This window comes from Polypterus senegalus, chromosome 9 (genome assembly GCF_016835505.1).
Source record: "Polypterus senegalus isolate Bchr_013 chromosome 9, ASM1683550v1, whole genome shotgun sequence".
NCBI classification, from domain to species: Eukaryota; Metazoa; Chordata; class Cladistia; order Polypteriformes; family Polypteridae; genus Polypterus; species Polypterus senegalus.
The window spans coordinates 8,127,383-8,144,450 of record NC_053162.1 but is presented as its reverse complement, the minus strand read 5'-3'; the positions used below and the strand labels follow the sequence as shown (position 1 = coordinate 8,144,450).

At 42.0% G+C, this 17,068-nt stretch overlaps 1 protein-coding gene across 8 annotated transcripts in view; it reads right to left on the bottom strand.

Annotated features, from left to right (window-relative positions):
* Window positions 1–17,068, bottom strand: part of dnm1a (dynamin 1a) — a 471,312-nt gene that overhangs the window by 44,515 nt on the left and 409,729 nt on the right. For all 8 annotated transcript variants that reach the window (XM_039762667.1, XM_039762670.1, XM_039762673.1 and 5 more), the window contains 2 exons: window positions 9,306–9,547; window positions 2,045–2,245 (listed from right to left, as the gene is read on the bottom strand). In XM_039762667.1, coding sequence (XP_039618601.1) covers window positions 2,045–2,245; window positions 9,306–9,547 — 443 coding nt within the window. The remainder of the gene's footprint in view (window positions 1–2,044; window positions 2,246–9,305; window positions 9,548–17,068) is intronic.

The window sequence follows — 17,068 nt, the reverse complement described above, 5'->3', positions numbered from 1 at the left end:
ATGATATTTAAATGACAACGTAGGGTGTCGGAAAATCCACAGAATCCCCTGCTTTATGGGAGTTCCAATACGTTGACAATAAAGACATTCCTTAAGCCGTACTCGCAGGTCACCTTTTGTATTCTAAATAACGTTATCATACGATTACAATCAATGCAATTTATATAAAGGATTAGCAATTTTGGTTGCAGAAGATGATGTAAGATAGAGTTTGTTCCATCTGCAGAATAAAGTTCGTACGTCAATTATATAAATTTATTTTCAACATTTTAAAACACGTTGTTGTTTAAATATAATTAAAAAACTCTTTGAACCTAACTATTAGCTAACTAGTTGTACTTCGCCAAGTTGTTTCTTTGCCGAATTGTCTTTTCGCCGAGTTGACTGTCGCCCAGTTGCCAAACCAACGGCATCAGATGGTGACAGAGCCACTCCATTATATGTATAAGTAAATATTTCTAAAAGTCCTCAAGATCCTACCCTGACCAATCAATCCTGATTTTATATAGCACCTTTTATAGAGCGCAGACTAATAGCCACAAGAAAAAGGTCACCCTATTAGGCGCACAAATGTCCATTCAAAAATGCCCATTTTGAAACATGGATACCACAGGAGGTGGCATCAGGAGTTAATTAAGTTTGCTGCAGCAGATGAAGTTGATGCATACGTCTTGTATAGAAATGGAGGACACACGCACCAAAAGCGATTCGTTTCCATGCCCAGAACAAATAAGGGTGTGCATATGTTATCCAAAGTAACTCACTTCTCCTCCAGCATGGCACAATAACATTGGGCACTGGGCAGGAAACAGCCCAGGAGAACATGCCAGTCAGGGCTCAATCACGCTGACACAAACATTCACTCCCACCAGACTAAGTAAAGCCCCCAATTATTCTACCCATCTTTGTGAGGAATCAAGACGTCTCAGAGAAAGCCCCCCCATATCGACCTGAGGGGGACACGCAGACGCCACACAAACACGCAGGGACTGGACTGGGATTCACACCAAGATCTCAGAAGTTGTGAGGCAGCGGCTCTGCCTACTACACCAACATGCAGAATGTTTGTAGGTTTTATATATTTGGGGAAACAAAAATGGGGTTGTGTTTCAAGAGATGTCACCATTTTAAAAACTGTTGTCCCTAAAATTCTTATCTGGTTTAACTTTCCTGGCCAGCTCAAGGCTCTTCTATCATCTGTCTTGAGGGAAAAAAAAAAGAAAACAAAGACTGAAAACGCACAAAAGGTGAGTTGACAAATTATAGGGGTCGACGGGTGTGTGTCTGGGGGCTGCAAGAGGGAGCACAAAGACAGGGAGACCTTAAGGACTATGAGGGTCTGTTGAGCAGGTGTTTTGGCTTGACAGACAAGAGAAGGTAAAGGGAAAGAGAAGACCCCTTTTTATGCTAAATTACAATAGGAGATCAGACAAAACACTTCTACGCTTTCTACCCCAATAAAGGAGCTTTGACCCCAAAATGCTGAGCTTCAAACTCAACATCAGTCTTCAGCTTGCAACTGCCACATGAAATGTCTGAGCCAATCTGCGAATGGCATGGTGGGTGTGTGGGTGGTATACAGTTGGGCATCACACACAGAGCAGGGTGAGGGTACAGGAAGGGTGAAGATTAGCCCACCATTGGCTGGGATCAGTTACTGTTCATATTCAGCAAAATGGCTCTAGAGAACAGACCTGAGGGTCACAATGAGCTTCGGTAAAAATTTGGATCCCATAACAGAATTCAAACCCACCCTTGTGATGGTCTTTGGATTTGAAGTTTGGGTCTTCTTCTGAACACCACCTCAAAAATTTGACAATTTTGGACAATTCAAAATAATCCTTAATACTTAACAGCCACCACAATGGCATGTGAACCTTATGTTATGGTGGCTTCGGGAGTCTTGAAAGTCGCCCAGAATTCACTCTCAGTGAGAGACCATCTAGGGACCACTGTGGCAGTCGCAAAGGTGAAGACTGTTAAAGCAGCACCGTCTTTTAATTGTTATCTTCCTCCATGCTGGATTCGTGTTGATGTTACTTACCTTGGAACACCTGGGGGAGCGCGGTTGGGTCGGGATGGGACTTGTGGAGGAGGGCCAAACGGGTCAGGTGATGCTCCCGGACGGGAGGGCACAGGTGGAGCTCCGGCTGGAGGGGGGCCAGGAGCAGGTCCTCTTGAGCCAGGCCTGGAGGGAGGCACTGCGGGGGCTCTTCTCTGGGGCGTGGGGCTTGAGGTTGGAGATCTGGAAATTAGAGAGGAACAAAAGAACAGATGTTCAGTAATTCACTTTATGAATACGACAGTGAAAAATAACAAGCTTTGAAAAAATCCAAAAGTTACTAAATGTGACTACCTTGAGCTATAAACAGGTCCAAAGATGAGAAGAAAAGCAGGCAGTTATATAATGAAACTAAAAACGATCTGCAATTGTACCTTCTTGTCATCAGTAACTAAAACTGCACCTACAGCAGGTATCAGCAGTGACTGAAAATACAACCAGGGATGAGAGAACTGAAAAGATTACTAACAACAAATGAAACGACACCTTCTACCTATCGAATGTCATGCATGTGTGTCGGAAGATTTCCTCACAGGCCTCATCGAGGCACATAATAATCTGCCGTGGTTTACTGGCACCAACGTTCTACTGCTGTCCCCAGTGAGGGCACTTAGCCCCGCCCCTTCAGGTTCCCCAGCTATAAGAGGTGTCTTTATGGGCGGAGCTCCCAAACTAACAGACCCTGCCATTTATTTACTCGAAAGCCTGAGGGCAAGAAGTCCAGATGGCAAGAGACGCTGATTTTTTGTTGAAATTTTCTGCTAAATTCAATGCGATGACCAGGTTGGCATCCCAACTTTTATTTTTGAGACCTGTCATTCCTGCACCTGGCCACACTATCTATCTATCTATCTTATATAGTGCCTTTCATATTTATCTATCTATTGTGGACCACCAGGGGGCACACCAGCCACCTCAACCCTGACACAGACAGACGTGGGACACAGGTGCAAATGCACACTTTTATTTTTCTTTCTTTCTCACATGGGAAACGCCTTCCCCCATTTCCCACGCGTACAGCACAGTCACAAGCACAGAGCACACTTCTCTTCTTTCTCTCTTTTCCTCCACTCCTTCTGGCAAACTTCATCTTCTCCCCCCTGACTCTGGCTTCTGGAGTAGTGGCTGCTGGCTCCCTGTTTAAGGCGCCCGGAAGTGCTCCAGGTGCTTGCTGACCTAGTTGTGACCAAAGTGTGGTGGAAGTGCTGCAATTAAGGGCTCAGCGGCAGCTGCAGTACCCCCTGGCGACACTCACGGAACCCAAGAGGGCGGCACCAAACTCCAACTCCCATGGAGCCCTGCGGGAGTCTGAGGCTCTGCTGTAACACAGGGGGGCTGCCACCGATCTCTCCTGGGGAGGTAATGCTCTGGATACACCCCCTCGCCCAGTCCTTCCAGTGTAGAGGCGTCCTGGCCAGGCAAGTGCCCCGGTTGTCTGTCTATCTATCTATCTATCTATCTATCTATCTTATAGTGCCTTTCATATCTATCTATCTATCTATTATATAGTGCCTTTCATATCTATCTATCTATCTATCTATCTATCTATCTATCTATTATATAGTGCCTCTCACATCTATCTTAGATAGATATAGAAAGGCAATATAAGATAGATAGGTAGATAGATATGAAAGGCACTATATAATAGATAGATAGATAGATAAATATAGAAAGGCAATATAAGATAGATAGATAGATATATTGCCTTTCTATATCTATCTATCTATTATATAGTGTCTTTCATATCTATCTACCTATCTATTTTATATTGCCTTTCTATATCTATCTATCTATCTGTTATATAGTGCCTTTCATATCTATATCTTATAGTGCCTTTCTATATCTATCTATCTATCTATCTATCTATCTTATATTGCCTTTCTATATCTATCTATCTATCTATCTATCTATCTATCTATCTATCTATCTATCTATCTATCTATCTAATATTGCCTTTCTATATCTATCTATCTATCTATCTATCTATCTATCTATCTATCTATCTATCTATCGCTCATATTGTTCTGCAGAATCACATCAAGAGAGTTAAAATGTTAGCCGTTATGATCGCCACTCTCCTTCAGACATTAAAGCGCCTTATTTTAGTACTTTGCCCAATCTTCATTCACACTTTCTCCACTAGATGGCGATGTGCTACTGGTGATCAGCACTGTCCTGTCTACACTATTTGGTATTTTTTTCCTCCTTTTAAGCCGGTGTGTGTCTATCAAAGGACTTAAACGAGTTAGTAAGGTTGCTAAATCAACAAATCAAAAAAGGAAAAAAAGAGCAACAAAATCTACAGAAAGCATTAGTAATGACTGTCACAAATGATTGGGCAAATTGATGGAAAACTTTAGCAATAAAAGAGGAAAGAAAGTCATGGCATTGAAGCTTAAACCGCATGAGACCAAATGAAGAGATACAAAGGAGAGTAAAACTGCTTTACTGGGCTCGTTTTCGTCCGAGTCTCCGCTTTACGGTTTCAGGAGACTTTTTCTGTTCTGCGATGTATTTTGTTAAATCAATACTACAATGTAAACACTAATAATGCAGAGGGTATAAGAGCCATTGGAGGGCAAAAATAAAAAAAGTTATAAAAAGCTGCCGTTCACTGCCCCTTTATAAACTGCTACTATTGACTTTTTTTTATTATTACTTATACAGTAAGTCCATTGCTGAAGACAAACATATTTTTATTGTTGCAGGACCGAATTCTTATGAAGTGTTACCAATGACTGTTTGCTCTTTTATAACGCACCCTTCTAATTTATCAGTGCTGACCGTTTGTTCTCATGCAGCCCAGTGACTGACAATTAACTTGTAAATTATTAAAACTGCCTCCTAACTCTCTAAAGCACATTAGATAAACTTTATTAATTATCATTTATCCAGTGCCAGCAGCACCACCACCACCTCTGTTGTAAAGCACTACAATCGGCTGCTTCTTCTTACAGAGGTGTGAAAAAGTAAGTGCACCCCATGATTTTTTTTCCCCCTTTTTAACATATGTGGATCAAGATTTGCTATTCATTTAAACAGAATCAACAGATAAAGGTAAACCGATCTAACAAACATCAAGTCCACAGTATCATTTATATAAAACATAAATGCAAATGTCACAAGTGGAAAAAATGAAGCCCACCCCAAAATTTGTCAGTACTTCAGATTGCTATATTTAAAATCCTGTGCATCAGATCAAGTAGAAATATCAACATTAACAACATTTATTTCTAGAGCACATTTTCATACAAATGATGTCACTCAAAGTGCTTTTACAGGATGAAGAAGGAGAAAAAAGAGAAAATATAAAATTGAAATAAGGGAACACTAATTAAAATAGAATAAAAGTAAGGTCCGATGGCCAGGGTGGACAGAAAAAACAAAAAAAGCTCCAGACGGCTGGTGGAAAAAAAACTCCAAAATCTGCAGGGGTCCCGAGGCTACGAGACCACCCAGCCCCCTCTAGGCATTCTACCTAACATCAATGATCTCAATCAGTCCTCATGGTATTCAGGGTTCACATGGAAAAACTTGATGTGCGTTCTTTTGGGGTCTTTGCTGCGGGTGTTGTGTCAGTAAAGGTAACATAATTTATTTTTAAGAGAATGGAATTTGGACCTTGTAGTGATCTGTAGGGTCTACTATTGATTGTGAAACATCACTGATTTCAAGGTTTGACTGACATTTGTGTCCTGGGGGACACACACAAGGGGGACTGAACTGAATGCTGGCGGTCCTGGCGGAAGTGCAGCAGTTTGAACTGAGAGGCGCATCTGCTTTTGAACTGCAGTGCAGGTGTTGTTGTTTGGGGGGCCAACGCCTGTCAACTGCGATTCATTCCTTAGCAGCACACCTGCACCTGTTGCTTCGTGGGGGTCTCTAATCCCCCAACTTCCCCCGATTGCAGATTGTGTGTCATTTACTTGATATCCCAACACCCAGACCATCAAGCGAGTGTCTGAGCTACACGGGGGGTCACATTTACAAAATTATTGACATTTATAAAGCTAAATGGATCAACTTCTATGAAAGTTAAAAGCTTATTTTTTTTTGCAGGTTCAATTTGTAGACCCGGCATATTTTATGTGGTTTAAAAATGAGAAATTTGACATCTTCATCTTCAAAGGTGATATTACTTTTGCAGGGGGTCTGAACATAAATCTCTATTTTTGTCTAGTGGGGTGGGCCATAGAAAAGGTTGGGAACCACTGTTTTGGAGCCAAGGGTGGACTTAATGTTTTCCACAGTCAGAGGGTGGGTAGAGTAGCCAAAAATTGTACTTAAGTAAGAGTAGCGTTACTTCAAAATAATATTAACTCAAGTAGAAGTAAAAAGTAGTTATCCAAAAAATGACTCAAGTAAGAGTAAAAAAGTATTTGGTGAAAAGACTACTCAAGTACTGAGTAACTGTTTGATCATAATGAATGATTTATTTTTTAGAAAAGTTGTAATAAGACAGACAAAAATATAAAATAATGTGCAAATTCTGCTATTTCCAAATAATATAATAAAAAATTAGTAAAAATAAATAACATCTTTACAAATTAAAGACTCACAAATAACACAAAGTTCCAAATCTCAGTTTTTCACAACAGAGCTTTTGAAGCCGATACCTACAGTAGGTAACATGGATGTCTGAACAGTGACGAGATCTCCTGTACACTGACAGTATGATACTGCAGATTCACTCGCCCTCCAAGTAGCACAGCTGATAGAAAATAACATTAGAAGAAGGCAGCTTGTGCACGTCCAAGAGGTCTCACTTTACCTTGACTGTCTGTGTCTGTGCGTGTTTAGTTAACACGTGTTTGTTCTTCACTCAGTGAAGTGATGGTTACGCTTCAGCAGGAGTTGGCTCTCATTTTTCACGTATTCTTTCTTTCCCTGTCCGCTGTCTGTGAGGAGTTTGTGCCGCTATGCTGCCACAGTTTGTGTGGTCATGTGACTGCATGGCTACGTCTGATTGGTGAAACGGAGTGTTGTGATCAATGTTGCTACTTCTGATTGGTGAAACTAAGTCATGTGATTATTGTTGCTACGTCTGATTGGTGAAACTGAGTCATGTGATTATTGTTGTTACGTCTGATTAGTGAAACGGAGTGTTGTGATTATTGTTGCTACGTCTGATTAGTGAAACGGAGTGTTGTGATTATTGTTGCTACGTCTGATTGGTGAAACAGTGATGCAGTAGATCCACTGGCGGCTTCTCTCTGACAAAAATATGGCGTATCTAATGGAAAAAAAGTAATGATTCGAGTGTTGCCCGATGTAGCGGAGTGAGAGTAGCGTTTTTTCTTCACAAATATCCTCAAGTAACAGTAAAAAGTATGGTGCAGTAAAACTACTCTTAGAAGTACAATTTTTTCAAAAAGTTACTCAAGTAAATGTAACTCGTTACTACCCACCTCTGTCCACATGGAAATGGCATATCTGTAAAATTAGTGAAGTTAACTTTTGTTTTTTTTTCAATTACATCACCTTTATCTAAAGATACTACTTAAATAGGGTGGCACGTTGGCACAGTGGTAGCGCTGCTGCCTCGCAGTTAGGAGACCTGAGTTCTCTTCCCGGGTCCTCCCTGTGTGGACTTTGCATGTTCTCCTCGTGTCTGCGTGGGTTTCCTCCCACAGTCCAAAGACATGCAGGTTAGGTGCGTTGGCAATCCTAAATTGTCCCTGGTGTGTGGGTGTGTGTGCCCTGCGGTGGGCTGGCGCCCTGCCCAGAGGTTTGTTCCTGCCTCGTGCCCTTTGTTCGCTGGGATTGGCTCCAGCAGACCTCTGTGACCCTGTAGTTAGGAGATAGTGGGTTGGATAATGGATGGATGCATAGATGGAAAATGACTGACTGACTATTTAAATGAAAATAAAATCTTAAAATGCCCACATATGTTAAAAAAGAAAAAAAAAACATTTACACAGGGTGTACTTTGTGGCAAGACTGCAACTCTTACAAGCTGCTATTACTACCTCCAGTTTTATACGCCACTGATTGGTGAAACGGAGTCATGTGATTATTGTTACTACGTCTGATTGGTGAAACGGAGTCTTGTGATTATTGTTGCTACGTCTGATTGGTGAAACGGAGTCATGTGATTATTGTTGCTACGTCTGATTGGTGAAACGGAGTCATGTGATTATTGTTGCTACGTCTGATTGGTGAATGGAAATGGCATAGCTGTAAAATTATTGAAGTTAACTTTTGTTTTTTTTTTTTCAATTACATCACCTTTATCTAAAGATACTACTTAAATGGGGTGGCACGGTGTCAATCTTAAAATGCCCACATATGTTAAAAAAGAAAAAAAAAAACCATTTACACGGGGTGTACTTTGTGGCAAGACTGCAACTCTTACAAGCTGCTATTACTAACTCCAGTTTTATACGCCATTGTTTTATAATCTTTCCACTTGTCCAGTTCAGTTACTGACCTTCACCCCTTTAAAGCACTGAAACTGATCATTTATTTCTATTATTTAATTACTGACCTCACCCTTATTAATTGCTTTATTTGACCCCCTGCTATTGGCCATGTGGTCCTGTCCAGTTCAACTGCTGACCACCACTCTTAGAAAGCATTGAAATCAACTGTTTGCTCTTCTGTCCCTCACTTGAGACCACCACACTTATAAAGCACAACTATTGACCAGTTTGTGGCCACTAAGCCTGACTATCATTTACCTAACATGTCTTTACACAGTGCCCTCCATAATCTTTGGGACACAAAGACCCATTTTTTCTTGATTCAATGCTCCACAGTTTAAAACTAAGGTTCATCACGAGGACAGTACTGCCCACCAGTGGGCGCTGAAAGAATCTAAGGGGGCATTTCTGGCCCAAAACATATTAAGGGGGCGTTGAGGACCAGCCGCCGCCCCCTTGGGCAATACTATGGGGGTTCATGGTGTGACCAAAATGTTTGCAAATCCTCTTCAATCAAAGTCGTCAATGTTCACTTTGATCAGAAGTTTGAATTGTAATTTTAAACTGTGGAGCGCTTGGTCAATCAAAGAAAAGTGTGCCTCGGTGTCCCAAACATTATGGAGGGCCCTGTAGTTCAATTACCACCCACCACCAACCCGTAAATCTCTTCTACTGCTCCCTGCTCTTCTTGTAAAGCTCAGTTCTGCTCCATTGATTTTTCTTTCAAGCCAACCTTCACGTTTCCCGTCCAGCTTCCCAGCTGTCAGCACCTTCAATTCTGTGACAGCTCAATTTTTCATGTCAGTGTTGGCTGAACTTACCTCCTTCCAGATTGCTGATTCTGGACCTGCAGCCAGGAGTCGTCAACTGGGGGTGGTAGTGGTGTGCTGAAGGTGGTGGTGTTGATGTCGCCGATGATACTCAGTGCCTCACGGAGAGCGTGGTACATGCGCAGCATCTCGTCGCGATGTTGGGCCTGTTCAGCAGACTCCTCCATCAGCGTGTTCTGGTCACCGCATGAGTACAGGTTGGCCAGCAGCTCAGCATGAATGAACTCCTTTGTCTGGAAATAAAGGGACACGTTCCAGTCGATAGAATTAAATTGGAAAAACAAAATGACAACGGTTTTGAAGCTGCTGACCAAAAAAGCCATAACATTTTCTGTAAAGGAATAATTTAACCAGATGACTAGATTTAAACTTTAGCATTGATAGGAAAATTCCAGGAAAAAGTTTGCCAAAACATGACTGCATTTCTCCAAGCTGCTAAGTCACCACCATATCCCTCTTTGGCTCACAAAAGAAGACAACCCAGGGAGGGGGATAATTATGATTTTATGTATTTTTTTTTTGTGAGCAGGGTACTTCTGACGAGGCCCCCACACTTTGTTAACGTCTGAACTGAAGCCGTCTTGGCTTTCAATCCTGCTTCTTGTAGGATTCATTTGCGATGAGATCATCTAATTTGGGAGGTTAGAAAGTGGTTTGCAACTCATATTTTGTGGGAGTAGGTTCTAAATCTGCGCCTGACTTGTTCTAAGATGAACTGAAGGAAGGAAACTGGACAATTTATGAAACTAGAGGACGTGTTTCTTAGTCTGTGACCCTACCACACCTCTGTTCGTTGGGTTGTGTTCTGAGGAGAGGCGTTCTCTTAGCTGCACAAGTTCAGACTTCTCATTTGTAGACCAGCTCATCTTAGACATGCGCTCTGTTTATTTGGGTGTCAGCATTGGATGGAAAGATTCTCTCCTCAGATTGGTCAGCCAGCACGGAGTCCACTACACAAAACCCAGGAGCGGGTAGGCAGCCAGTTGGCTGAGGCCTTGAGGACTATGACGTTCTCTTTTTACAATTTCCATCACCTCCGTTGTTAACTGGCCAAAGTTCATCAGTTAATGAATGGACAGATACTCCATTCCACTCCATTTATGTTTAACTAGCAAAATACCCGCGCTTCGCAGCGGCAAAGTACTGCCTTAAAATTTTTATTAAGAAGAAAAGAAAACCTTTTTAAACTGAGGGAAAATATACCAAGAATTATTTGTTAAGGATCTCTTTGTATACCATTTTGTCAGTTCAGCCCTCCGGTTGTAATACGACCAAGCTGTGAGCTGAGCTTACTCTTGAGCATGCAACGTACAGTTGGCCATGTGAAAAGCAATCTTGCCTCAGATCTCACACGGTGACCGAGCTGCGGGCTATGGACGTATATATGTACGTAAATAGGATTCAGTTAAAGTTGGGAAACCGCGTACCAAATTTCTTGAAGATGGGTCCATAAGTAACAAAGACCGTTGGAAAGTTCAATATGGCGGCCGACAGTGGCATCATACCACCATAATAAGTACTACATTGGTTTCGGTTAGCGCAGGGAAGCCCCTACTAAATTTCGTGAAGATGGGGCCATAAATAAGAAAGTTCAACATGGCAGACGTTGTCGACCATTATGACCGTTACACGTAAGATTTCGAAATGAAACCTGCTTAACTTTGTAAGTAAGCTGTAAGGAATGAGCCTGCCAAATTGCAGCCTTCTACCTACACGGGAAGTTGGAGAATTATTGATGAGTGAGTCAGTGAGTCTGACGTTGATAAGTTCAATATGGCGGCCGACAGTGGCGTCATACCACTGAAATAAGTAGTACATCGGTTTCGGTTAGTGCAGGGAAGCTGCCTACCAAATTTTGTGAGGATGGGGCCATAAATAAGAAAGTTCAACATGGCGGATGTTGTCGACCGTTATGACCGTTACGCGTAGAATTTCGAAATGAAACCTGCCCAATTTTTGTAAGTAAGCTGTAAGCAATGAGCCTGCCAAATTGCAGCCTTCTACCTACACGGGAAGTTGGAGAATTATTGATGAGTGAGTCAGTGAGTCTGACGTTGATAAGTTCAATATGGCGGCCGACAGTGGCGTCATACCACTGAAATAAGTAGTACATCGGTTTCGGTTAGTGCAGGGAAGCTGCCTACCAAATTTTGTGAGGATGGGGCCATAAATAAGAAAGTTCAACATGGCGGATGTTGTCGACCATTATGACCGTTACGCGTAGAATTTCGAAATGAAACCTGCCCAATTTTTGTAAGTAAGCTGTAAGCAATGAGCCTGCCAAATTGCAGCCTTCTACCTACACGGGAAGTTGGAGAACTAGTGATGAGTGAGTGAGTGAGTGAGTGATGAGCGAGCGAGTCAGTCAGTCAGTCAGTCAGTCAGTCAGTCAGTGAGGGCTTTGCCTTTTATTAGTATAAATCAGTTTCCGTGTGTTTTCATGCATCTGCATTTACAAAGGGCTGATTGAATAGTAATAGACTGTCCTTGTTTCTCTTTCAGGGAGGTAGACATTGGAATGATGCGCGGGTGTTTGTAAATGGCGTACATTGACACGTGTGAACCTGCAGTTGGACCACCGTATTCTTCAGTGTCCTGTAACAGCGAGTGAAAGCATCTTGTATATGTCATCATGGTGGATGAAGAAGACATACCTGTAAGAGAATACAAGTGTGTGATTGAATGTTGTGTTAAGCTTAGGAAGAGCGGTAACAAAACTCTTGAAATGTTGTAAGTGTGGAAAAAATTAAGTTTGGAAATCTCTCTCTACTAGCCGACGCCCGACGTACAATACGGCGGTGTAAGAATAGGAATGGAAAATGGTGAGAAAGGAATTCAGAAATCAAGAAGAAAGAAATACTTCTTGAAAGACGCAGTTGTGAATAGGTGTTTTGCTGGAGATGACAGATAATGAGTGGAAAGATCTAACCGTAGAAAAAGCCACGTACAACAATAGTTTTGTTTCATGTATCTTGGACTTCCTGGAAATGTGGACGGTAATATGATCATTTTGCCTACACGTACGTTGTTATTTTCAGCCTTTGCTTGCAGTGCGTCTGATAGTCCTTTATATTGTTCCACGTGCAGATCTTTGTAATCTGAGATAGTTGAGACGCGCGCACTCTGTTTTAACATACGCGTCTACGACGTACTGTTGGAATAGTTTGCTGCTGGAGTGCAAAATACTAAATGTATTCCTCATTGATAATCTGTACGCGTAAAATTGGCATTGAGTAAGCCTGATTCAGTTGGCGGTTCTTTTATCGGGAACATGCTGTAAATCTTTGTGCCAGCCAATGTCTCCGTAAGGGAATAAAAGTGGGTAAACCATAGGATCGCAATTCATACTGAGTGTGGAAATCTGTTTACAGGAGTTGCCTCTGGGATAAATGCGAATGTCCCTTTTGGCAGGGGGTTTGCCATCTCCTCCAATGAAAATCGCTGCAACATCAGTGTGACATGTCGGGGCATTGTATCGTCGTAAATCCTGCCCAGGGTTTTCCTTGAAAACCATTCGTACAGATGCTGTTGGATTGGACTTAGCAATTTCATGCATATGTTTGTATGATTTTGCGAAGGGGTTGATGGTTCTGAGCATGGAATTTAGCTGGAGATGTACATTTTCGCTGCATGCAGAGTTTGCTTTATTTTGTAAGCGTACTTCAGTAGCTTGCACTGTGTCAAAAACATAAAACTGTCCATATCCTGGAGAGGTAGAAGTGTTAGCGTATAGTGGAGAGATTTGGTGATAAATTTGTCCGTGTATTTTAAAACAGTAAGATCCGGGGCCAGGAGGTTGAGTTATCTGTGGAAGAGGATGAATAGGAATCGAGAAATGCTGTGTCGGCTGCATGTGGGCGGGACCGGTTTTGAAGTGGAAACAGGACGAACCAGAAGAGAAATATATATAAGGGATTATAAAAGAAAATCTTGAGATGAGACAAGACTATTGCCAAGAGATTTTTTCAAGTCCCGCCCTCCTCTCAGCCATTTCCGGTTCACAGTCCATGCTGCCGGTCCTCTCACCTCTCATTGGTGTGAATGCTTTTGTCAGACACAGTTCCTGCGCTCTCAGCTCTTATTAATTTTTTTACGTTTTCCTCATTTTAAGTGCCCAATAATAGAAGATGTATTATGTCCAAATCTTATTGATGGATTTCATCCCGAAGAGTTATCGACAGAAAACTTGAGTACACGGGCAGTCCTAGCACTGAGAAACGATGAAGTCAGACGAATTAACGTGAAAATTGACGATCGGTTACATGGCAAAATGGTTAAATGCGTATCAATAGAGTATGCTGAAACGGTGGTGAAGATGTGGAAGATGAAAACATTAACTTACAATATTCCATAGAATATCTACAGCTGTTAACATTGTCCGGTATTCCAACGGCCAAATTACTGTTGAAAGAAGGATGTATCGTAATGTTATTGTATAATTTATGTCTGAGTGATGGGCTACGTAATAGGATAAGATTAGTTATATTCAAAATTGGTCGAACAATTCTGACATGTAAAATTTCAACAGGTGACAAGAAAGGTAATGTAGTACATCTTAACATTAGACACCAAAGGAGATCTTGATATGCCATTCGTATTCAAATGTTAACCGTTTCCCTTTAGAATAGCTTTTGCTATGACAATTAACAAATCACAGGGACAAACATTCGAAAAAGTCGGTTTATTTATTAAAGAGAAAGAAACGATATTCAGTCACGGGCAGTTATACGTTGAGTTGTCACAATGTATGTCCAAACATGGAATCAAAATTCAGTGCGCTGTTGATGAAAAGTTAATTCCAAATATTCTTTTTACTGAAGTTTTACAGTAAAAGTGTAAGTTTAAAAAGTATTTGTGTGTTAATTTCAAAGCCAAACAGAATGAAAACGTATAATGCAACAAATAGCTCTAACGCAACATGAAACATAATTTTCTTTCAATTGATTACATTTTACTCTTTTTATATATGGTTAATTACTCACTGTAATGTAAAATAGTTCTATTATGCATATTATCCCATGAAAATAATCTGTTTAAATTGTACAGTACATCCGCTTCCCCATACGCGAGTGGCAGAGCTGTGAAGTGGCTACCGCGTAGCAACCGCCCGGGGGTTGGCGAGCGAAGTGAGCAGGGGGCAGAGCCCCCTAGTATTAAAGAAAGAAATCTTGGCTTCACTGAAACCTCATTGAGAGAGGAACCAGGCAGGAGGAAACTTGCCCACTGCATCCTTTCTTTACCCTACAGCAAATGCTGATGAGGGAGCATTCATTACAGTAGTCTGTAAGAGAATGATCAAAGAAATAAGGGCAGAGGTCCATTTGATAAACAACTGAATTCACATAACAGTGCTGATTAATGCATACATTTTTTCTGATTGGTTCATTGGCTTACACCCAGACAACTGATCCAAATAAAAGTCTATCCTGCCACACTCTTGTTCTTCTCATATCTCTTAGGTTCAGCTACCACTCTTGAAATTCTCTGTGTATGTGACAACTGTCTAGTCTTGTTGGATACAGGACATCTTCTAATCTCTTAATCATCTCCTAGTATTTTAATCTTTTATTCACTTAACCATTTCAGTTGCTCTCTTCGTGACATTTCTAAAAGAAATGTTTATATATTTTAACTAGCTGTGTAAGCCCATGCTGTAAAAAGCCTGGGCTCCTAGAAACCATGGATTCTGGCACTTAAATCAATTAATCACATCGGTTGTGCATTAGCGGCTAAGCAGGGTTCTCTTTCATTGGTGGTTTCGTTTTGCTGATGTGCTCGCCTCTGTTGTCTATCAGTGGCCAAGCAAGTTTCTCTCTCCTCGGAGATCTCAATTTGCCAATGTGCTTGCCTCGCATGTGTATTAGCGGCTAAGCGAGTTTCTTTTCTCGGTGAATTCACTTTGGCAACAGAGTCGATTTCTTTGACCTTCACGCTGTATCCTCTCACTTCCGGGTTGGACAGTTCCACATGTAGACTTTTATACATAAGATGTGCACTGGAAATCAAAATACTTAACTATTCTTACCTCTAAATTATTCTCTCACATACAACAAACTTAGAGTGATGAACCAATTAGCTGTGCTGTTGTATTTCGCTGGTGGCAGCTGTTTAAGGTCAACAACCAGCGTGTGAATGATGAAACCTGTTCGTTGAGGTCATCCACCACGATGGTTACAGATGCCAACATTACCAAAGTTAACAAGCTGATGCAAGAAGACATAAGCATCATACATCACAATCGAGTTTAAGAGATTAGGAATCCTCTCTGATATCTGAACCTTTGTATTCAATGCTTGATTTTTTTCATATCATAAAACAGGAGTCAAGTCAAGTCAAGTTGGGGAGCATGCACTGGTACGGTGCATTGCTGCACCCACTACATGGTGAAACAACTCGGGATCCTGGTTGGCAACCCCCCAGGCAGACACACGGTCCAGTCCTACCCTCTGGAAATGACCCTCAATCTGCAGCAGCCAGGTGTTACGTGGGCGACCCCTTGGCCTGGTCCAGCCACTTGGGTCCCCAACAATGAGAATCTAATGAGCCGGATCACCCTTGGGGAAACGCGCCACATGGCCGTAGTGCCGTAACTGACGCTCCCTCACAATTCAGGTAATGTGCCTCATTTGGGACTCCATGAGCAACATCTCATTCGACACAAAGTCAAACCAACGGTACCCAAGGATTTTCCGGAGAGACACAGTACCAAAGGAGTCCAGTCTTCATCTCAGGTCACTGGATAGCATCCATATCTCACAACCATATAGCAAGACGGGAAGCACCAGGACTCTAAAGACTTGGACCTTCGTCCTTTTGCATAGATATCAGGAGTGCCACACACCCCTTTCCAGCGACCTCATGACCTCCCATGCTCTCCCAATCCATCTACAGAGTCCCTGTGAAGTCAGTAGAACAGGAGTGCTAACTAATAAATGACCTACAAATGACGGCACCCATTGCACCACAATAAAGTCAGACATTTGCAGCTCACTCTATTTTGTAAATCCTGGCACATCCTTCCTCTTTGCTGAACCCCCTGAAATGCTCGAACCCATGGTGTACAAACTGTACAGAAGAGTCCACCACCAAAACCGTGATAACACAGAGCTTACAAAGGCTTATTGAACTAATGACTCTGCAGCAGTGAATTCTATGTCTGCAAGTGCCATATGTTGTTGATAAGGTCCTGCAGTTATCTGCCATGACGTGTTGACTGTTGTGACTACTAACATGCAAACAGTTACTTTGTTACAGTATATCAAAATACTTCTTGTAGGTCACTGACCCACCCTTGCAGACGACGAGACATCCTCTGGGATCAACTGCTGAAAACAGCTTTTGATTGCTGTTAATGCAAGATGGACCCTAATGGTCGATAAAGTGCTCGGTACTGATAACTGCATGACAGTGACCCCCCCTAGTTAATAAGGTGTGCTTATAGTGAAAAGTGGGGTGGCTAAAAAGTGGAATTACGCAGCAATAATCACTACTGCTTGTATCATGGGCTGCATTAATAATGAAGACAAGTCAGAGTACAGGAAGGTTCTGGAGGACTTCATCTCGAGGTGCAGGGAGACCAACCTATGACTCAAAAGAGCTGATGGTGGACTTTCATCATGCCCAGGCGACCAGTCGCCATCCAGGCGGAGCAGTGCTACAAGCGACCAATACCCAAGGATTCACTTAAACAACAAACTGGACTGGTCTGACAACTCAAGAAGGGCCAGAGCAGCCTAGGCTACCCTCTACACAAC